Source organism: Schizosaccharomyces octosporus (assembly GCF_000150505.1).
Source record: "Schizosaccharomyces octosporus yFS286 unplaced genomic scaffold supercont6.1, whole genome shotgun sequence".
Taxonomy (NCBI): Eukaryota; Fungi; Ascomycota; class Schizosaccharomycetes; order Schizosaccharomycetales; family Schizosaccharomycetaceae; genus Schizosaccharomyces; species Schizosaccharomyces octosporus.
In genome coordinates this window covers 2,989,708-3,011,216 of record NW_013185619.1, presented here as the reverse complement: position 1 = coordinate 3,011,216, position 21,509 = coordinate 2,989,708, and the positions used below count along the sequence as shown (strand labels likewise).

Below are 21,509 nucleotides of genomic sequence, written 5' to 3'. Positions count from 1 at the left end.
CAGAACCGGCAAAGTCACGTACTATTTAAATAGTAATATTGCTATCTATCTGACTGTTTGTAACTTTTACTTTGCGCTAGAAGCATACTTTAATTTTATATACTTAGATAAACCGATATTTATAAATTATGTTTTTTTGTCCAACCATATGTATTTATATACCATGAGTCCATAATTTTGAACTGTTTCCCTTCTTAAATACGACAATAGATTATAGACCATCAAAAAAATCAGTTTTAGGGACCTTCTTCTTTGGCGCTGCTTTCGCAGACTTCTTGTTCCGTTTTGAATTTTGAGTAGGTTCATCTGAGTCACTACTAGACTCATCTTCAGACTCATCGGACTTTGTCTCATCACTCTCTTCCTCGCTGTCTTGGTCGGCTTTGTTTGATTCATTTGAATCATCTCCGGTGCCCCAAAAGATCAACTCTGAACCACTCGCCGATATAAGATACTCGCCATTCTCGGAAACATCTGCAGTGTCAACACCCGCTTTTGAAGTGTGCTGTCCTATAATTTTTTCATATCGGTTTGGAAGAATGTTCAATTGTCTAAGACATCCATCGCTCCCACCAATGTAAAGAGTATCCGCTCCAGCGCGATTCATGGTCTCTACTGAATAGTCGTTTGAACGAATAGGCGGCATAATACGATCTGTGTGATCTCCCCAGTCACCTTTAGTAAACAGGGTGACTACACCAGAAGCTGTACCAACAGCGAACTTTTTCTTGGCATTGTTGTCCCTAGTAAATGCTCCACACGTTAAATCATCATCTTGTTCCTCACTCAGAACAGCAGACTTAAAGTTTCTGGCATCAAGTACTAAAAGAGTTCCATCACCACTGGTAGCAACCATAAAACGATCTTCAAACGGAGATATCGAAGAAATGTAATCTATTTGATCTCTGTGTGAATGAAGGACTCCGCCATTTTTTCTTCTATCCCATATTGTAACACAACCATCATCATCACCAGTAGCAAATATATTATTTCCTTCCACCCATTCAACTACACTGTAAGGGGAGAGTTCTGCACTTGCTGTCTCTTCTTGAATCCATTTTGAAGTGACTCTTCCGGAAGAAGTATCTGCTAATTTTAAAACACAGTCAGAACCAACTGATATGAATTCAGAGTTATCGTCAGTTAAAGATAAATTTCTGCAGCTAATTTTGTGGCGTTTGGTGTTCCATTCTTCGACTAAAGAATTATTTTCTTCATCATAACTGTAATTTGCAACACGACCATTTGAAAACCCTACCAATAGATTATTTTTTTCTCCATAAGTTATTAAATTGAATACATCGTCGTCAAAGACGTGTCTGAGTTTTGCTGCTGAATTCAATTTGCTCATAGAGAAGGACGCTTGGCGAAAAGCAAAATACTCCAAGTGGATTCCTTACTCTTTATTCCACACCATCGGGAGAAAACGCTTATTCTCAATTGCAAGAACGTGTCATCCATTTGATCCGTAAAGTTCCAAAGTATTTATATCCTGACTTGAATATAGTCTGGTATAAAGTTATAGGACATTCAAGGAAAAGTTTCGTTTTTGACTGAAGTTTTAGTCCGATCTCCTTTTCCAGTACTCAAGTTATAACTTTTTATTTCTAAACATATATTGTTTAACTATATTTATATTATATATAATGTCTTCTTCACATTTGGAGCAGTGGGCTAAGGAAAATGTTTTACAAATTCTTCCACTTGATGAAGAGAGTGCTCTACTTGTAGTCCAAACAGCAGTGGCTGCAAAAAATGCCGAGGAAGCAAAAAACCATTGGATTTCTCTTCTAGGAGAATCTCCAGAAATAATTGAGTTCGTAAGTGAATTCAATCGGAGACGGTTCGCACCATCCTTAGGGGAAGACACAGGTTTTAAGAAGTTTGATGTAAATAGAAATACGAAAGGTGGATCAAATACTTTTTCATCAAATTCCACGGCTTATCCAACTATTAACCAACAACAAAAAGCAAGCCAAACGCGCCTTTCATCGTCTGACCGAGATAGAAGTAAGCCTAGAAAAACTAAAGATGATCTATACAATATACCAAAAGCTCCACAGAAGACTACAGTTCAAGGTACTTTGACGTCTGACTTAATGGGATCAAAAAAAGCCTCTAAACCGAAACAATTACCCCAAGTCAGTAAGATTGACGGTTTAGCAGATATCGAACGCGCTATTCATGAAGTTGAGATTTCCCAAAAATCTTCCAGTTCTAATAGGAGATCTTGTGATTGTCAAGGTCGCAAGCATCCTCTTAATGAGGCTGCTCCCAATTGCCTCAATTGCGGCAAGATAATTTGCATGTTGGAAGGGATGGGACCATGGTAAGTTTCCTGATTTAATTTTTAATTATTTATTCTAACCAAATTGCCAATAGTACGTTCTGTAAGGCTCCGGTAATAAGTAAGACACAGCAGCTGGAACTCTTACAAGAGTTAAAGAAAGCTGGAAGTGATTTAAAACAGGCAGCAAATCAGAAGACTAAATCGAAACATAGCTCTTCTAAACATCAATTTCAGAAACTGAATAATTCCTCTATACATTCCATATTCATTGACCCAAAGCAGTTGGAACAAAAAGCTATTGAAGCTGAACAAAGGAAAAACGTTTTATTAAATTTCGACCGGACAGCCGCCCAAAGAACAAAGATTATAGACGAGGCTGCTGATTTTGACCCGACAACGTTGGCCAGCGACACCTGGGCATCTCCTGCTGAAAAGGCGTTAAACTTGGTTAAAGTGCAGCATGCTCTGGCACAAAAGGAAAAAAAGAAAAAGAAAGTCCTTTCTATAAGTTTAAGCGGTAAAAAAGTAGTGGTAGATCAAAAAGATGAATCATCAGATGAAGAGGTGCCAATTGATGAACAACGGAAACTCTTTGAAACAAAAGAAATAGACGCTTCTAACAAACAAAAATCCTCGAATATAACTCGTATACCTAGAAGTCTAGCACGCCCTGTTTTTCGTCCCCAAAGTTTGCCTAAGGAGAGCGAATTGCCAAAGGAAATTGCTGAAAAAATAAACCGCAGCTGGTCTAAAGTACAGGACGCCATTGAAGATGATTAAAAACAAATAGCATACTATGGAAAAATGTCACACGCCATATTTCATTTAATGAAGTACCTAATCAATATTATACACAAAATTTGCAAGCTTTTCTAATTCATGAACCATTGCTAAATTATAATCGTCTTTATAAACAGTCACCAAAAATTAAAACATATTAAAATAAACCACGTTTGAAATAATAGTGTGAATGAATATTTACTCATTTTTATATGTTTCTTTTTATGGTGACGGCGGCACATAATTAGGGGAATTTCCTTCATCTTCATTCCACCCACCAGGTGTAGGGGCCGCCCAACCGCCAGGAGTAGGCGCCGCCCAAGAACCATTGTTATCATCAGTATCCCAGGTTGTTTCAGAGAAGCCACCGTACATTGGAGCTTGTGCAGTAGCATTCGTAGGACCAGAAGCATTCCACGATGGCGTTTTACCACCGACATTCCAGGCTGGCGTCTTGGCACCCGAATTCCAAGCAGGAGTCTTGCTGCCGGCATTCCAAGCAGGAGTCTTACTACCAGAATTCCAAGCAGGCGTCTTGCTGCCAGCATTCCATGCTGGAGTCTTGTTACCAGAGTTCCATGCTGGCGTTCTTCCTCCAGCGTTCCATGCTGGTGTTTTTGCTCCGGAGTTCCAGGCTGGCGTTTTACCACCAGATTGCCAACCTTGAGTACCATACGCTGGCGTACGCGCACCCTGTGCCCAGCTTGGAACACTAGGACCGTCCACGTTACCAATACTGCCAGGACGAATGCCACGACTGCGTTCAATAAACTCAGTATAAGTTATCAAGTCTCCAGTCTTAGTAGTATACAGCAAATTCTCTTTGGGAACCGGTACTATCTTATTTCCCGTATGTAACTCAACACGAGCATTAGCATCCGTAGTATCCTTAATCACACCCAGTAATCCCTTCATAGGTCCTTTACGTATACGTACTGTGGCACCAATAGCCTTATCACGGCCGATGGTACGTTTGATATTGGCAACAGGAGGTAGAGAGGGTCCGCTATTTACTGCAGGGTTCATTTTGGTTAAATCTGTCGAAATACGAGCACCTTTTGCAGCCACAGTCGCAACATTACGACTTCTAGCAACAAAAACGCCATTATTTTCCATAAGCTCTCTGTTATGAAGGAAAACAAATGCCCGGTAAATGTGTAATATAGTCCCTTCTTTGTTTTCACCTCCGACTTCTTTAACCTTATCACCAACACGAATTTCAGTACCATTCCTGTCAGTGGCGACACCACGTCGATTTGAATGTCGCATTGTAATTTGTGATGCTTTAGCGGTTCTTACACCTCCATGTTGATCTACTACGCGATAGGTATCTCTTTCAACTGAGAAGACACAACCGACCGTGTTCACATCAAGCTGAACAAGGTCGTGTAGATCGTACGCAGAATTAATAGCTTGAGCACTGCCAGCTTCACCAAGATCACGAGAAAAAACAGTTAGTTCTGTCATCATGGTATCGCTCAAAAACGTAACCTCATCTTTCGAGATACGGACAACCATACCAGTATCGTCTTTATATTTTCCTGCTATAACTTTCACGTAATCACCGTGACGAAAACGCTTTCTTAAGCCACGAGAAGGAACATCCAGTCTTAAACCGTCATTTGAAACAATGGTAACAACAGTGCCGTGAACAGTTTCGACAACACCACCGACACCAGCTTGTTCACCAACGAACACTTCAACGATGTCACCAACTTTAAATTCGGCATGATCATTTTTTACACTCAACGCAAGTGAACTAAGATCCAAATCTTCATTACTTGGGCTGAACTTCGAAACTTCATCGAGAGTTGGATTAACACCTTCAGTAACAAGAGAAGAAATCCGGATATCTTTAACAAGGAAACCATCTTCAAATTCTTCATTATTGAAAACAAATGTTCTAGGGCCCCGTCTGTAAAATTTTGTGGGGTTGCTCTTGTATGCCTCACTTTCGTTAAACAAACGAGCTTGTGGACGTGTAATTGATTTACTTCTTTTTAACGAGTTTGAGTAATCAACGCGAGGAATTATGCGCACACGGGCTGTTAAGCCATTTTCAGATAAATTATCCACCTGGGCAAGATCACCGGCGTATTTACCACGCTTAATACGCACGTACGCACCCGGTAGAAGCTCGACGGTCTGCTTTTGGACTTTAAGCAAATCAGGCATTTCCTTAATGGGTACCAGAATCATGTTATTTGTATAGACGTTCAAAATACCATTTAAAGCGGCTAATACATGTGATTGCTTCCTAGCTTCAACGTAAACGTATCCAACAAGTGAATCACGTTGAAAAGCAGAAATAATTTCTAAAGGCATGCTCGTGTATTGAAGATCCATAGCTTTTCTCATAATAGTGAAAACAACATCCTTTTCTTTTCCTGCTTTGCACCTTATAGCCCAAACATTAGGATCGTTAACGGAAGGAAGAAGAAGTCTTTGAGGGACGTTGCTCGTGTCGCTAATGAGAGTTTGGCTCCTTCCATATTTTTCTCTATATTCTTCTGCCAATCGTTCTGCATCAACGGATTGTAGTTCTTGCCTTTGGCGATCAAGTTCTCGGTGTCGTCGATCATCGGCCACATAGTCGGCTCCACCGACTTCCTCCTCAATAAAACCATCTTCTCTTCCAATTTCATCTTCTTCATCATCCAATTCCTCTTCATCTTCGTCTACTTCTGCTTCAATATCAAGGAATTGATTTCGGCGTTCATGACGTGCGCGTTTTCTCCTACCGCCTGCTGCTTCTTCCTCCTCCTCCTCCTCCTCCTCTTCATCTTCTAATTCATCATCATCATCTTCTTCTTCTTCAGCTTCGTCTTCTTCAGCCTCATCATTGACCGCCACATTTTGCTCCTTTCTTTCGACATTCGGTTCTTCATCGACATCTTCTTTATGTTCTTGGTCGTCTGAGACGTCCCCTTGCTCTTCAGAATTACCTGATGAATGGTGTGCAGTGCCATTTTCAGCGGGCACATCAGGCGATGATTTTTTATTTATTTCTTCTTCAACATTTTCTCCCGAGGAATATTTTTCTTCGCTTGGAGTAGCATTTCCTACATTACCGTCCATTGCGACGTATTATGGGGGAACCTAAATCAATTCCTCCTGTCTATAATAAGAAAATTATTTTTCCAGCAAAAATCAAGGTGCTTTCTTCCCAGCCTCAGGATTTGCCGTTATAATGTGGTATTAGAAGAAGTCAAGCATGTAGTAGTTGTCACTTAGGTTCGTAGTTCACATCGTCTATTATGTAAGTAACAAGGGGGTAACGAAAACATCTAGTAATTAAAAAAAATGTTAGAAGCCAGTTTACATTTATTTTTTGGCTATAATTTATAAAATATTTATAAATAGAATCGAACTTGAGTGCAGAGTTATGGTATTCTAGAATTAAGAATCCGTATAAACTCAACCTTTATGTGTTTACGATAGTCAGGTAGAGCAGTTGAGTGTTGTACTCTAGGACTATTTGGTGCTTTAAATAGCATCGGTGATAGATTACTTAATAACTAAGAAATCCGAAAACTTCTTTCATTTAAGTGTAGACCCAAGCACATAAACCATGTATTTTAAGGTCGCAGATATGGAAGAAATAAATACTATCGTTACCCTATTGTCAAACCTATATTTTTCTAAACTTTGGCATCATATACCATATATCAAAGTGTCTGAGACATTTAATAGGAAAGGATTATATCTGAATTTATTTAAAAGAAAATAACTACTGTTACTAGGAGGTCGAGATTAGCAACGTGTCTGTTCTTGCAAGTACCTTCCGTATACTGTAACTTTCATGTTTTCATAGGGTAGAATGAGCTCTAGAAAACCACTTAAGGGATTCGTTATATGTTGTACTAACATTGAATTAAATAAACGCGTGAGTAAATTTACAGGACTCTTGAAATGATGACTTGTAACATTAGGCTAATCTCTTCATAATAGACGGAGATCTCAACTAAAGCAATTAAGCTTGGAGCCACATATAAATCAGATTTGACGAAAGATGTTACTCATTTAGTTGCGGGTGATTTCGATACCCCCAAGTATAAGGTATACAATCACTCTCAGGCATTTCTTCTAACATGATCACTCTAGTTTGCTGCGAAATCCAGACCAGATATGAAAATTGTTTCACATGAATGGATACCAAGACTTTATGATCGTTGGGTTGAAGGTGAAGACTTGGAGTCTGATTTGCTTATCAGCAAATTTACTTTGCCCGCTCTCTTCAAATGTCGAGTATGCCTTACAAATATAGAGCAACCAGATAGATCTCAACTTGAAACTACTATATGCGAAAATGGAGGTATATTCTGTCCTGATTTAACTCGCGACGTTACCCATTTGATTGCTGGGAATACCGATGGTCGAAAATATGAGTATGCTCTTCGATGGAAAATCAAAGTTGTCCGTGTCCAATGGTTATGGGAATGTATAGAAAGGGGTGCCGTATTAGAATCAGAATACTTTAAAATGGATATGCCGCCGGATCGTATCGGACGCGGTGCTTATATCAAACAGATTCCCGAGGAGAAAATAAAAAATCAACAGGTTCGTAATGAAGACTTATTATCTGACTTAAGTTTCATCAATAAAAAGCACATTCCCGATGAAGGAGAGCTTGAACCAGTTGTTATGAAACGAGGGAAGAAAAGAGAGAGTAGTATTCTTTGGAGTGAATTAAATACAAAGGATTTGGAAAATTCATTTGCTGCCCAAAATGCTTCTCTACTAGACGAGTTCACCCCAGAAGTGTTTCAAGCTCCCGAGGAGAAAGAAGTTTCTACAAACATTGAAATAAATACAGAGCCTCGTTTATTCGATAAAATCCACTTCTATTTGTATCAATTTGAAGAGGATAAATACAATCGTTTGAAGAAATGCTTAACTAGAGAAGGAGGACTTATATCTTCGACAACTGAAGATACAACCAGCTTCGTTATCGTCCCTCATCACCTACCAATTGAAGAAATTCCTTCTTTTTCAGTACTGATCATCACTGAATGGTGGGTTGAAAGGTGTTTATTTTTTAAAAACGTTCTACCAGTCGATGAGCATGTATTATCAAAACCGTTTTATCGTTCTTATTTCAATCGAAATTTTGCTGGTTTAAGTTTTCATCTTTCAGGATTCAAAGGTGTGGATAGCTCTCACATTAAAAAAGCATTGATCCTTTGTGGAGCAACTGTGGATAACTTCTTGGGCGTACAAAGAAGCGTACTACTAGTAAATACAAATGAACCCTTTAGTATGAAAACAAGGTATAAAATACAACATGCAACTGGTTGGAATGTTCGTGTATTAGGAATATCATGGCTGTGGCACATATTTCAAACTGGAGAGTTTATTGAAAACATATCCCCATGGGCAATTGATAAAAAGGAAAATCAGAAACTTAAAAGATTTGAGCATTTACAAAAGATTGCGCTTCCGAATGAAAATTCCATACTTAAAGATGATGCGCCGTTTACTATTTTTCCAAATGCTCAATCTACCCCTGCACCAAACTTTATTTTCGAGCACTACAAGAATGCAGCGAAAGCTCAACGAAGGTCCAAAACGACTTTTGATGATGGAGGTTCAAACTTAAACGAATCTCCATCCAAACGGTTACGATCAATAACAGAACCGACCGCTGGTTCCAACGCTCGTTTGATGACCTGTCAAAGTGAAGAAGACGCACAAAGTAAGCCAGAACAAGAAAGTGTATCCTACATTGATCCTGATGCACAAAGAGAAAAACAAAAAATATATGCCCAACTGACTTCGACTTCTAATGATTCTTTTCCATTGCTTAATGAGTTTTCTTCTCAGGACAACACCTCTATCCTAATAACTAAGGAAAAACGTAATTTACGACCGAGGTAATAGCTGGTCACTAATTTATTATACATTGTTTTTTATTATTACTTTCCAATTTCCAGTTTTTAGCCCAAAAAGTTAATTTATTCAAAACCCTTATAATTAGTTCATTCCAAATAACTCCAACTCTAAATTCCTAGTAAATTATTAGTAACTTCGCTGTAAAACTATTTGAAATTAGACTTACTGTTTTTCTTTTCTAGCAAGCATTAAGTTGCAACTATTTGGGCTTCGCCAAACAGGTAGTAGATTGCGCATATCGGTAAGCGATCCATCCTCGATTTTGGCATGAGCGCGAACTATGTTACACCCTAAAACCATTTTTTCAGCTCCTGCTCTCAGTTTCCCATTTTCAGGAAACTGTTCCAAACGGGGATAATCGTGCTTCATTAGTACTTTTAGATCTTCAAGAGTAGCGTCACAGAAAAACTTTTCGTCTAGATATGGGCTAACGATATTTACACCATCACTATGGATCCGGAAATTACAAACATCTTTGTTAATTTCCAAGGACTCATTACTTTTTAACAAAGGACTAATATCCTGTTTAACGAAAAAGCGGACACCACCGTGTACAAACTTCACACGATTAATGTTGTTCTCTATAATTTTTTTGAACAAGGAGCATGCAAAATATACAGACCTCGTAGGTGTGCCGCTTTGATTACGAACGAAGAATTGGTCACGAGGAAATTTAGGATCCAAACCATAGAAATTCCTTAAAGGTTAGCATACGAAAGTTAGAGCATCCTATGAAACTTACGAGACAGAAGAAATGCTTTCGTCATCTGGCTTTATATAAACAAAAGGTTCTTCGTCAAAGTAATTATTACCGGTCTTAGTGACAGGCTGAGCAGTGGAAGCAGGTGTAGATGCTTCATTGTCAAGTTTTTGACGTTTAGGTTCTGGTCTCTCATCTTGTTTTTTTAAAGCATCAACTCTATGCGCCTGCAAAGGGCTTTCCTTCTTCAACATAGCGATGAAGAAACCTCCTGTATTTTGATGCTGAGGATATATACGTGCACTAAATGTGGTTAGATACAAATAACTATCATTTTAATAAATACCATCGTTCAATGTGTTGGTTCTTCATTTCATCCATTGATAGAGGCCACATAGTAGAGGCGAGAGTGACATTTTCAGGATGAGGATCTTCAGGAGAATTGTATTCTTGCAAAGTGTCATCCATCACCTTCCAAGTGGATAGACCAGATTCCCGTTTCAATTCAGGGAGCTTTTCCGAGATGTCTACTAGAGATACAGATTCACCTGTGGCTTTCAAAGCAGCAGATACTACTGCTTCATTTTCTATAGGGTTCATAGAGCAAGTGGAATAAACCATGTACCCGCCAACCTTTAAAAGCTGTAGACCACGGATAAGAATTCGTAACTGAAGAGAATGAAGACTCAAACCACTGGTTGCACTCCAATCCCTCCACAAAGAAATATTTTTGCGGAATGTCCCATCTCCGGAACAGGGTACATCAGCCAAAACGCGATCGTACTTTAAAATTTCCTTCTCATCGGGTTTATCTGAAGACGGGACAATCACATTCGGCATAGTTGAAGCATCATGGTTTACTACCAATACATTAGGTGAATTCAATCGATTTATTTGATGTACAAGCATTTGGGCACGTTTCGGGTCTGCATCGTTAGCAATAATGAGTCCTTGAAGAGAGCTGAGATTTGCACTGTCTTTAACAGCGTCTTTCACATGAGCTTGGTTATAAATGGCTTCAATTAATTGAGCAGTTTTTGATCCTGGAGCAGCGCACATGTCCAACACTAAATGATGCGGAAGCAAGTCTAAGAACAAGGGAGGTAACATGCTAACAGCCTCTTGACGATTGATGTTTCCGGCTTCGTTCTCACTTACAAGAAAACGTTGAAGGCGTTTAAAAGGTGGGCTCTTGCGGATAACATCTTTCTGAGTGTCAATGGTATAAGCCAGTTGGTTGGGATACCAAGGGATAATTTCAGGTGCTGGAATTTTTTTCCCTTCATACTCGACGTTCTGGAGTTGGGGAATGTAATTTTTCTCAAAATGATTTTTTAATTCAAAGGCATGCTGCAGATAACCGCAAATTCGAAAAGTTGTAGGCAATGGCTTTTTAAGAAATTCCATCAACGTTTGGAATTCTTTTTCAGATTCAGATTCGGTACTGTTACCAAAAATGTTTTGTTTACGGTAATAGCTTTCAAACTTTTCATTTCTACAGAAAGTTCATGTTAGTACTTCACCGTTTCTGAGATACATTCTACTGCTTTGAGGTTGAAAACATCGAAAATGAAACTACTTACTCTAGCACAATCTCGCTTTTATCATTATAAGCGCGCTTTCCTTGCGTAGGCTGTCCTGGTTAACCTGATGTATCAAACTATTAGTTTACCTTAGTATTTTTTTTTCCCATTCTTGAAGTACTTTCCAAAACTTGAAGTAACCTAGAACCAAGTAATAAAACCTAGCTTCGGTGAAGTAATGTTTAATTTCGTTATACCTTATTATGTGTTTTACCTTACAGTGTTGAATATATAATAAAGCACAGGAATGTTTTTTATGATAAAATAGATACTGATATTTATTGCTGTAAAGCGTACTTAATTATTTACAAATGGTGCTCTAAACACAACAATCTCTTAGCCAAGTATGCGAATCTAAACAAGTAGTTGGAAGATAATTTATATATATATATATACGAAATCTTAAGATTGTTATCTCGTTTCTCACTTAAAAATATCGGCTTAAATTTCAAAAACGTATTCAATGCCGAATTCATCTTTTATTCTGTGGATCGCTGTGATATCCGTAATCTCTCAAGTGTGTAACTCATTTAGGATTTCAAATGAATGGGTTCAAAGACTTCAACCTTCAGACGAATTCGTCAATGTTAAACTTCGACACGTATTTCACCATGGATTAAATACTCAGTATAATCAACAGTATCGTTTAGATACACACAAGAAAGATGTATATGAAAATAGCAATGATGTTTTTCGCTTGAAAATGAAGAGTACGGAAGCAACTACTTTAAAAAATCAGTCTCGTGAATTGTTGAATTACTATCGTGAGAATTCCATGCGCGGTATTCATGTTGAACAATCTTCAAATGATATATGGACAAAGAGCAAGATTGTTTTACCGGACGTTACGGATAAAGCAACAGTTTATTCTCTCGGAAAAATGAGTTTTAATGCATATCAAAAAATTCCATTTGATGGCGATTGGCTTGATGTTGGTCCGGATTGGAATATAACACCTCCGGAAGGTTTTGGATGGGATGAAGACGGTCTCCGTGGGCATGTTTTTTCCAACAACGATAACTCTACCGTGATTATATCTATGAAGGGTACTTCTATATATGGCATAGGTCGAGGAACGTCCCAAAAAGACCGCATTAATGATAACCTTTTATTTTCTTGCTGCTGTGCTCGAGTAAGTTGGGCATGGACGACAGTATGTGATTGTTACAAAAGTACTTACACTTGTCGCCAAACTTGCTTGGAGGACGAAGTGCAATCCGCCACTAGGTATTATTCCGCTTCTCTTGATATATATTACAATGTGAGAGATTTATATCCTGATGCTCAGATTTGGTTGACTGGTCACTCTCTGGGAGGTGCTACTGCTTCATTGATGGGTTTGTCCTTTGGTATTCCTACTGTTACGTTTGAAGCTCCAGGAGAGCTTATGGCTGCTCGTCGTCTTCATCTTCCTATGCCTCCCGGACTGCCTGACGAGGAAAGTCTTATTTGGCACATTGGTCATACTGCTGATCCGATTTTCTTAGGCAAATGTACCGGACCTACTTCTTTATGTTGGGCTGGTGGCTATGCTATGGAGTCCGTTTGTCATACGGGTCAAGAATGCATTTACGATGTTGCTAAGGATAAAGGTTGGCATATTTCTTTAACACATCATCGTATGCAAAGTGTCTTGAACGATGTGATTGATACTTATGATGAGGTACCAGTCTGTGCCCATACGCCAAACTGCGTAGATTGCTTCCTTTGGGAATTTCCTGATGACGAGAAATGAAACGAAACCGATTTATGACTTTATATTTTAATGATTATAACGTGAAAGTATGACTTATGCATTTTAATTTACTTTTCATGATCATAATATAATATAAGTGCACTTAATTTACGTGCTTACTTTATGAATTGATAGATTGATCAAATATAACCCATTTACCTTTTATTAAAATTTGAACCTCATAAAGACGAAGTTAAAAGAGGGAATACATATAGTGCTTCCTAATCGAGTGATTTAAGCGGTTAACAACTTATATATATCCCCCGTTTCTAACGATCAAAACTTGATAATAATCCCTTTCTTGTGAAGAAGTACACGTGTAATCGATCTACTATCGATATTTCCTTTTTCCTAATTACGAAGGAGGTGTATCATAATTTGCTTCAAAAATCTCTTCCTTTAAACAGAACGTTATGCACAACTAGCAAAATAGAGATGATAGAAATCTGAAAAACATCCAATCTTTTGTTTAAGCACAAATACGGTAACTGTTATATCTTCCACTTGTTTCACTTTTTCGTACAATTTTAACAACTTGACCACGCTTCAAACCAAGGTATCTTGCCACGGGATCAGCTAATTGAATACGAGGAAGCTGAGTCTCTCTGAGCTTATAACGATCCAAAAGCTCTTTCTTCTCTTCCGGAGTAAGTAAAATGTGCTTTGGTACGAGCTCGTGATGGGTAATGTTAACAATTAAATCACTTTCTTGGAATGTTTCAATACTAAATTGGCCCGTAACAGTTGATATAATCTTAGCTGCGCTTGGTGTCATGGAATTGGCGTAAATTAAAATGCCAGTCTTGTGATTGTGATCCCCTAACGTATGGACGAAAGAACGCATCTCCTTAATACCAACCGATGGTTCTTTTGAAAATTCAACATAAATGGTGCCTTTGTCAGAACCAGCTGGAGGCTTGGCATAAAAACTCAAAGTAGAACGACTAAACAATTGGTGTTAGATGTACATCGAGATTTAGACATTTCATCTTCTCTCTATAACCAATGATATGCTTCTTTCACACAAAAGAGAGTGATTAAGATACTTACTCTAAGTTGCGGCCCATACCACAATGCATTGCTTTGAACTGGTCCAATGTGAGATCAAGTTCTGCTTGAGATACACCATATCCCTTTTCTTTATTAGCAAAATGATACAACAAAATATTTTTCATCTGGTATCATACTCTATCGTGAACAAGCTGATGAGCAGTTTTCCAAGCTCGAAAAACTTTGACAATGTTTCTTTCGTCCGCCGACATCCTTAAAACAACTTTCTTTTTTTATCACTCTATGATTTTTTAACCTTAAATTCCCTTCAACAGTTGATTAAAGAAGGAAAAGTGTAATTGGGGATACCGATAAGGCAATTAAGGCGCGAAGATGGTACTCATCCATGAAAATTTGGTGGAAGGTCTTCGGTAAACTTCGGTAAATAATTAAGTAGTTCACCGAAGTTTACCGAAATGTAATTAAGAACTTTGTTAATAAAGTTGTAAGTAAACTAAGAATTGGTAAATGCATGTTCGTGTCATTAATATAAAGGAATTAACTAGAATCTAAAGTAAACAATTGAGGGATTGTCTTTGTCCATTCATCGTCCCAGCGAATTTTAGATTCATCAAGAGCACCTTGTCGTACAGATTGAAGCATACGCTCGTCGGAGCAAAGCATCTGCGATAAAGATTAGAAACACTAAATAGGATATAGAGAATAAAATGACAACATAAACTGTAAATTAGGTCAACTGCTTTCACATACCTCAATTTTTTTATAAAGCTCGACATAATTGTCCACAATGAAACCATTTTCGTTGTCATGAACAAGTTCAGAAATAGCTGGAAAATTCCAAGCAACAACGGGAACACCACATCCAAACAGATCTACTACTTTCATAGGTAAGTCGTAGCCGCTAGAACTTTGGTGAAGAGAAACTCCAAAATCTGCGCATGCAATAGCTCGAGGATAATCTTCAGAACTAAACCAAGGCAAACAAAATCGAATATTTTCAAGAGGATTCTTTTCGATGTGTTTTACAAAATCAGCCTTTCCTGGTCCTTTACCAGTAACAAGAACGAGAAGGGGTACAGCATTCTGAGTTTCACTATACATCTTAAGGGCATCCCAAAGAGCATATATATTCTCATCAGGGGTCCAAGACGTTGATGTAACAAGAAGCTTCTCTATCCTGGGGTCAAAATCGGCAGGGATTACTTGTAAATCACTCGTTCGAGTTGAAGCTTGTAAAGGCTGAAAATGAGCTGGTGGACGGTCATAACATACATGGCATGGGCTGTTGGTTAGTAATTCTACAAACATAATCTCATAATTCATACCGAATTCCCCATCCTTCCAATACTCGCTGCATGCTATGGGAAACTGTTATATGGCAGTAAGCATACTTGGCCAGTATACGTTCATATATGCGCAAGATTTTAACGAATAGATGATTTTTCCCTAGTTTTAGAGCAAGAATAGTATAGCCAAAATTGTGCCAGTCAATAACAAAACGAGTACCGCGTAATAAAAAAAGGACATGTCCCAAAAAGAACGTCGGGATGGAAGGAGGATTTTGGACAAGGAAGTAAGAAGATTGCTTTATTTTAAAAATAATGAAAAGGAGAGACAACAATTGGTGAAGTATTTTCGCCGGTGCAATTAGTAGGAAGGATAAACGTGAACGAAAAGAAAATTGTTTAGGAAGGGTCGGTATTGCATGGATTTTAATATTTTGGTGACTCCGAAACAAACCAGACGCTTTCTTATCTATACGAACAAAGTCAGAAGACGCAATGCAACATTTATGGAGGAACAAGCATTAAAAGTACAGCTAGTACTTATGACAGTATGTTCATCCTCATCATAAAGAATGCTTCAATTAATTACATACCTTGATAGCCGACTAAATTAACTTCCCATCCTTCTTTTGCAAAGCTTAGTGCATGATATTGCATACGCGGACTTTGGTCAATTCTTCCCAAAACAAGAATTATTATTCGTTTGCTTTTAGCGGATCTCCTAGAATTGATGAAAATTACTAGGCTTAGGAAGAGCAAAATTCTAATAACTAGCATTATTATACACAAACGAGCCCGTTGAATGGTGCATAAACAAAACAATAGAATACTATTTTAAAACAAAACGACTTAATAGAAACTTTCCTTGTAAATTATTGAATCAAACAAGCTCACTCGTTCTAAGATCTCTAAGTACAACTACAAGGCATATATGGTAGTGACGACAACCAAAAAACCGTGTAAACGCCAGGTGATTTACTTTCATTACGGAAACGATCACGAAAGGTTTTTAGGATAATACAAATTATTTATAAAGATAAATCACATTTATGGCAAACAATTTTCTAGTGAAGATTTTCCAGCCGAGCTAGACATCTACGGTAACTTTTATTTCATTCATAAAAGCAAATTTATGCATTAAAAGGAAGTGAAAAAAGAGCACTATCATGAGTTCATATTCAAAATCATATTTTCCAGATCAACATAAAACATTAGACTGGAAAAGAACGACAAACATCAAGAAGATCAAGATCCCAGAAAAGACATAATAGTAAGACTATGCAGAGTTCCAAGAACAAAGTGCGATTAAAATGTTATTCATAACTATGCTTAACTCATAAGGTATACGATATCAGGTTTAACGGAAATTATAGAGATTCGGTCAACAATCGTTCTAATGCAATACAATAAAAATTGTTTCTAGGGAAAAAGCATTCAAGGGACCAGCCCTTTATTCGATAAAACCGGTCAAACCCACTGCAATACCGAAAACCATGGCTTACGATTCCTAATAGCGAACCAAGACAAATATCAATGCCACTATACAAAAAAAAACCAACCAAGTCCATATGGAGATGCCACTGCTCTTGGAAACATTCTTCAATCGTCCCATTGTACCTTTCAGGGTATTTTGTGTAGTGTAATACGATTCATTCATTGTGTCCATCAGCTTCGAAGAAGAAGTAATTTCGGTACCAATATTCATTGTCAACTAGATAGGTGTTAGTTTTTGTCCGCCATAAATCTTCATTAGACTTGATTATATTACGCACCGACTTCAGAGATTGTACTTTTCCGGTTAAGTTCGCAATACGATTTTCATTAATACTCTCCAAACCATCCAGATGTGGTGTCGATTTTGTTTCATACAAGGGCAAGACGTCCCCATTGCGATCTTTTCTTCTACTGAATCTTTTTATTAGACCAAAGCAACTTTATCCCACTTACTTCGCAGCCATTTTATGATAGTAAGACCTCTTTTCTTTTTTTTACTTGTTTCTAATGAAATTATACGTTTTGATCAAGATACTACCGTCTGAGGAATAATTTGTATACACAACATATGAGCTATCCCAGCAGTGGTTGAATAACGCATGAGTAACAAAGCAAGTGACAATATATTTTGACAAAAAAGTTCCTAAACATCTTACTGGAAAGAGCGCATCAACAAATAAACAAAGGAAAAAAAAAGAAAGCATTATCCATTACAGGAAAGAATTGTTTTCTTAATATATGTAAAACTTAATATAAAGGCTTCAAACTGCTAATGTAATATAAATAAAAGTCCAATGAGACATTAACATACACTCGAAGCCCGATTACTATAATTAAATATTATCTTTGGTTAAGTTACCATTATACTCACTGAGATGAAACTCCAAGAACTGTTCCTAATAGTGTGCGGTTTGCTTACTGCGTATATGAACAGTTCGAAGTACACGTTCGCTAAAAACACTGTCAAATTAGAGGAGGCAGATTAATTTGATAGTTATAGAGTAACAAAAAAAAGACAAAATTAAAGCACGGAAGTGCTAAACAGTGTCTCCATGGCGGGTACAGAAGCAAAAATTAGTCAAAATTACAAGCAAGAGCCAATGGAAAAAGTCGAGCAGTTGAAGAAGAAAAGGAAAGCCACATCCGGAAGCATTTCCACACCATAGTTATATGCTGGTAGAATAATTTTTATGATGGACAGCAATAAGCGAGTTTTACACTGTACAGATCATGAAGTGATATTAATAGGAGGACACCTATAATGTGCATAAAACCAATGCAATTTATGGAAAGAGACAAAGAAGGATAAACGAAAATAATCCTGCGTAACCTAACCTTACTCATATAGATGACTGAAAGGTATATTAAGGAGCATGCTCATCATTCACTGGGTTTCTCATATGAGGACCATAAGAAGCCTGGAAAGTGGGATGGACGATGTTGAAATCATTATTTTGACACGTTGGACGAAGTTGACCAGGGAGAGGGGTAGGAGAATTACCCTGGACGACATTGGTAGAATAAGACTGAGGCGTTTTCGGCAACCGGTCGGTAGCTATACGACCAGGGGAATTTTTCACACTTGGTGTTAATTGAGGTGGAATACCAGCAGGAGGAGGAGATACCGCTGGGGATGGCAAGGTATTAAGGTTTCCATATTGGTTAGGAGTCAAATTTGCATTATTAGCATTTGCAGAAGCTGCAGCTGCAGCTGCCGCTCGCTTCTGATATTTAAGAATCATCCAGTCGAAAACATAATCATATTGTATACCTTTCCGTATGAGTAAGTTTCGGAATAGCCTTCTTAAAAAATTATAGTCGGGTTGCTCGGTAAACGATAGCTGTCTTGTATAATACATGTAGGAAATAAATTCCTCTGGGAGGCCTTTACATAGTACTTCTAAGGGGGTATTAATTTTTGTATCGCGAATTTTTTGATATTTTTGTTCTTTTGTATCAGCTTGCAGGCCTTGCCATGGTAAACTTCCTCGGCAGAAATATAATAACACATATCCCAAGGATTCTAAATCATCACGTCTGGATTGCTCAATCCCAATATGCGTATTAATACTTGCATATCTCGCTGTGCCTGTTAGGTTTTTATTATCCCGATAAGGTATATGAACGTAAGTTTTGAAATCTCTGTATTTTTTAGCCAACCCGAAATCAATCATAGTTATGACATTGCTATGTTTTTTCAAAAGAAAATTATCTGGTTTTATGTCTCTGTGCAAAAAGGACTTTTGATGAACATATTCAATGCGACTGATCAATTGGTCTGCTAAGAGAACAACCGTTTTTAACGAAAACTTTCTTCCACAATAGCAAAACAAGTCTTCTAAGGAAGGACCCAACAAGTCCATAACCATGGCATTATAATTGTTCACTATCCCGAACCAGCGAATAATTGGAATTCCAATGTTGCCTTTGAGGATGTTGTATACTCGAAATCTTTTCAACACGTTAATAAAATCATTGCAAAAATTTCATATTATAGATGAATAGTTAAACAAAAATGCATAAAAACATTTTACTAACTTCCCTTCGTTAAACAAAGGAAAGCCAGTGAATATATGTTTAGTTTGATGTTTTCAAAATAAAAGAAAAAGAGGAAAAGGCTAATTTAACTTATGTTCAAATGTAGGTACTTACTCATATTCTAATTGATGATGCCGGGACTTTAAGGGCTCAAGCTTTACTGCGACTTGCTCTCCGTTAACGACATTCAGTCCCAAGTAAATTTGCCCAAAAGACCCTGACCCAATTTTTCTTCCAATTCTATATTTATTTCCAATTTTTATATCAACAACTGACATTTTTCTTGCTTTGTTTTCTTCATCCGTAGACGGTAGTAGGTAAAATCGCATCATAAAGAAATCAAATAGTAACCACATTAACGTACTTTTGTGTGTGTTGCTATATAGCATATATGGCACTGGAAGGCAAAACAATAGTTGGTAATAACGATGATGAACGTAGAAAAGGTGTTTTATATGATATTGCTTTGTTGGTAGCTAGCTACCTAGCTAATTTAGGAAATTTCTCTTTTGCTTGTACTATCAAAAATGTAATTTATTTCAAGCTATTTAATAATATCAGAAAGACATTCCGAAAACTTGTATGTAAGTTGTACTTCGCAACTGACAGTTTTAGGTAACAATACGTTTACTAAATGAGTGTATGCCGTATTCCCACAAGAAAAACGGTGGAAAATCAGTATAGTCAATGTATTTATATTTACCAGGGAAAAAATATATTCAATTTTATATTCAGCTATGCATTATTTATTGCTTTAATTCGTGAAAATTGCTTCAACCTGAATAGCAGATATGACTAACACCAGAAATGACTTGTCATGTAGCATTTTTAAGATCTTGGATCCAGTAAGAAATACAAGTTCTAAGAGTAAATTAGAGTTGATATAAATTTAGTCATTAATATTCTGGATTGTAATCGTTTTAGAAAGAATTGCAATGTATGTTATTGTTTGCAGAGGAACTTGGAACGGCTTTGGTAAGGACGACCGAAATTCAAACCTGCTTAACAATTTAAACTTCTTGTGGATTGCTTTTCTTGTTGAATACACATAGCAAATTGATGCATATTTTTCCGAAGCATACTTGCTTCGTGACCGCAGGAACCTGTGATTCTATATTTATGCTTAAACCACCTGTGAAATATTTATCTCTTCAAGTTATTGAGATCCTGATGTTGTGTAATTTATAAAGAGGCTTTTTCCTTCCTTTCTCGTTACAATTTGATGGTTACTGAGTCTGTAAATGAGAGGGATCCTCTTCGCCGCATTAGGAGGTGCCTCTCACTAAAGATAACTTCTAAAGTTTGCAGAGCTTGTAAATACGCCAAGTTTGTTTAATTACTTCAAGAATACCGTTACATACTACCGAAATAAAGAGATCTGAAAGTCTGAAAAAAGCAAACGGCACATACAAATGCGATAAGGAGAAAGAAATACATTGATTGTTATTTCATCTTCTGGTTATTATTATCAATCAATAAAGAATTCTCTTCATTGCAAGCGACAACGAGCATTGATAGAAAAGGATACATTCATCAATGACCAGATGCAGGTTTGTCGTTCTTCTTTTCTTCCGCTATATAAGTGTCAGTACTCTGGATGAAGTTTTCTTAATTCAAAGAATATACTTACCTCCGAGAAGAGCATTACGGAGCTTGTAGGTTCCGTAGAAGATGATACCACCTAATCTTGTTAGTCTCCGTTCCAATTCACTTAGTCCCTGCTTCTTTCACTTACCTCCTAAAAAGAAAGGATACATAGGCTTTAAGATAGGAGTAGGGTAAGCACGAAGTCCAAAGAATGCCATGTTTGCTTCAACAATAGTTATAAGTGAAGAGGGGGGAGTGGAGGATAGAACAGTAAAACCGCTCCCCAAATCTTTAAGGAACACCACTAAGAATCATCATATATTCCGAGTTTTTATTTTTAAACAAAAAACTAATGTTTATTTTTTATTTATATTTCTTTATATTAGGTCATTTTCTAGTAGACTAGTATTAAGGCTTTTGCTTTCAGGTACTTAAGAATGGGTTATTCAGTCCAAAAGAAGCTTGAAAAATACTAAAAACTACTAGATTATGCTCGGTAAGAAATGCACTAAGTATATCTAAAACATTTCGTAAGTTCCGTTCGTTATGACTCGAAAGTTAATGAAATCGGGATGTTTGAAGGACTTCTATTAGTTTTCGATATTATTGCCGT

The 21,509-nt window shown here is 37.3% G+C and overlaps 11 protein-coding genes across 11 annotated transcripts; 3 read left to right on the top strand and 8 right to left on the bottom strand.

Annotated features, from left to right (window-relative positions):
- Positions 1-14: 14 nt before the first annotated feature.
- SOCG_02167 (WDR55 family WD repeat protein) lies at positions 15-1,602 on the bottom strand. The gene has a single exon (XM_013160661.1). The coding sequence runs from the start codon at positions 1,349-1,351 to the stop codon at positions 212-214; it is 1,140 nt and encodes a 379-aa protein (XP_013016115.1). The 5' UTR covers positions 1,352-1,602; the 3' UTR covers positions 15-211.
- On the top strand, positions 1,361-3,176 carry SOCG_02166 (thyroid receptor interacting protein). Its single transcript, XM_013160660.1, has 2 exons — positions 1,361-2,329; positions 2,383-3,176. Exons 1-2 carry the CDS (start codon positions 1,647-1,649, stop codon positions 3,068-3,070), a joined length of 1,371 nt encoding a protein of 456 aa, XP_013016114.1. The 5' UTR covers positions 1,361-1,646; the 3' UTR covers positions 3,071-3,176.
- Positions 3,078-6,260, bottom strand: SOCG_02165 (transcription elongation factor Spt5). The gene has a single exon (XM_013160659.1). It carries the CDS (start codon positions 6,146-6,148, stop codon positions 3,293-3,295), a length of 2,856 nt encoding a protein of 951 aa, XP_013016113.1. The 5' UTR covers positions 6,149-6,260; the 3' UTR covers positions 3,078-3,292.
- A 245-nt stretch (positions 6,261-6,505) lies between these two features.
- SOCG_02164 (BRCT domain-containing protein Rad4) lies at positions 6,506-9,065 on the top strand. The gene is made up of 3 exons (XM_013160658.1): positions 6,506-6,956; positions 7,022-7,129; positions 7,175-9,065. Exons 1-3 carry the CDS (start codon positions 6,891-6,893, stop codon positions 8,945-8,947), a joined length of 1,947 nt encoding a protein of 648 aa, XP_013016112.1. The 5' UTR covers positions 6,506-6,890; the 3' UTR covers positions 8,948-9,065.
- SOCG_02163 (tRNA (cytosine-5-)-methyltransferase) lies at positions 9,044-11,355 on the bottom strand (the record flags this gene model as incomplete). Its single annotated transcript, XM_013160657.1, has 6 exons — positions 9,044-9,077; positions 9,129-9,659; positions 9,705-9,965; positions 10,009-11,157; positions 11,246-11,295; positions 11,335-11,355. 6 exons carry the CDS (start codon positions 11,353-11,355, stop codon positions 9,044-9,046), a joined length of 2,046 nt encoding a protein of 681 aa, XP_013016111.1.
- A 353-nt stretch (positions 11,356-11,708) lies between these two features.
- Positions 11,709-12,980, top strand: SOCG_02162 (autophagy associated lipase Atg15; the record flags this gene model as incomplete). Its single annotated transcript, XM_013160656.1, has 1 exon — positions 11,709-12,980. The coding sequence occupies one exon, from the start codon at positions 11,709-11,711 to the stop codon at positions 12,978-12,980; it is 1,272 nt and encodes a 423-aa protein (XP_013016110.1).
- A 74-nt stretch (positions 12,981-13,054) lies between these two features.
- SOCG_02161 (DNA-directed RNA polymerase I) lies at positions 13,055-14,332 on the bottom strand. Its single transcript, XM_013160655.1, has 3 exons — positions 14,168-14,332; positions 14,031-14,113; positions 13,055-13,924 (listed from the first exon to the last, which is right to left on the bottom strand). Exons 1-3 carry the CDS (start codon positions 14,240-14,242, stop codon positions 13,450-13,452), a joined length of 633 nt encoding a protein of 210 aa, XP_013016109.1. The 5' UTR covers positions 14,243-14,332; the 3' UTR covers positions 13,055-13,449.
- A 196-nt stretch (positions 14,333-14,528) lies between these two features.
- SOCG_02160 (mannosyltransferase complex subunit Alg1) lies at positions 14,529-16,054 on the bottom strand (the record flags this gene model as incomplete). Its single annotated transcript, XM_013160654.1, has 4 exons — positions 14,529-14,654; positions 14,742-15,273; positions 15,317-15,746; positions 15,871-16,054. The coding sequence occupies 4 exons, from the start codon at positions 16,052-16,054 to the stop codon at positions 14,529-14,531; spliced, it is 1,272 nt and encodes a 423-aa protein (XP_013016108.1).
- A 730-nt stretch (positions 16,055-16,784) lies between these two features.
- Positions 16,785-17,235, bottom strand: SOCG_02159 (SNARE Bet1; the record flags this gene model as incomplete). Its single annotated transcript, XM_013160653.1, has 3 exons — positions 16,785-16,988; positions 17,050-17,182; positions 17,225-17,235. 3 exons carry the CDS (start codon positions 17,233-17,235, stop codon positions 16,785-16,787), a joined length of 348 nt encoding a protein of 115 aa, XP_013016107.1.
- Positions 17,236-17,269: 34 nt separating this feature from the next.
- Positions 17,270-19,654, bottom strand: SOCG_02158 (CK1/CK1/CK1-D protein kinase Hhp2). Its single transcript, XM_013160652.1, has 2 exons — positions 19,424-19,654; positions 17,270-19,222 (listed from the first exon to the last, which is right to left on the bottom strand). Exons 1-2 carry the CDS (start codon positions 19,639-19,641, stop codon positions 18,136-18,138), a joined length of 1,305 nt encoding a protein of 434 aa, XP_013016106.1. The 5' UTR covers positions 19,642-19,654; the 3' UTR covers positions 17,270-18,135.
- A 1,068-nt stretch (positions 19,655-20,722) lies between these two features.
- SOCG_02157 (F0-ATPase subunit J) lies at positions 20,723-21,114 on the bottom strand (the record flags this gene model as incomplete). Its single annotated transcript, XM_013160651.1, has 3 exons — positions 20,723-20,883; positions 20,940-20,990; positions 21,045-21,114. The coding sequence occupies 3 exons, from the start codon at positions 21,112-21,114 to the stop codon at positions 20,843-20,845; spliced, it is 162 nt and encodes a 53-aa protein (XP_013016105.1). The 3' UTR covers positions 20,723-20,842.
- Positions 21,115-21,509: the final 395 nt, after the last annotated feature.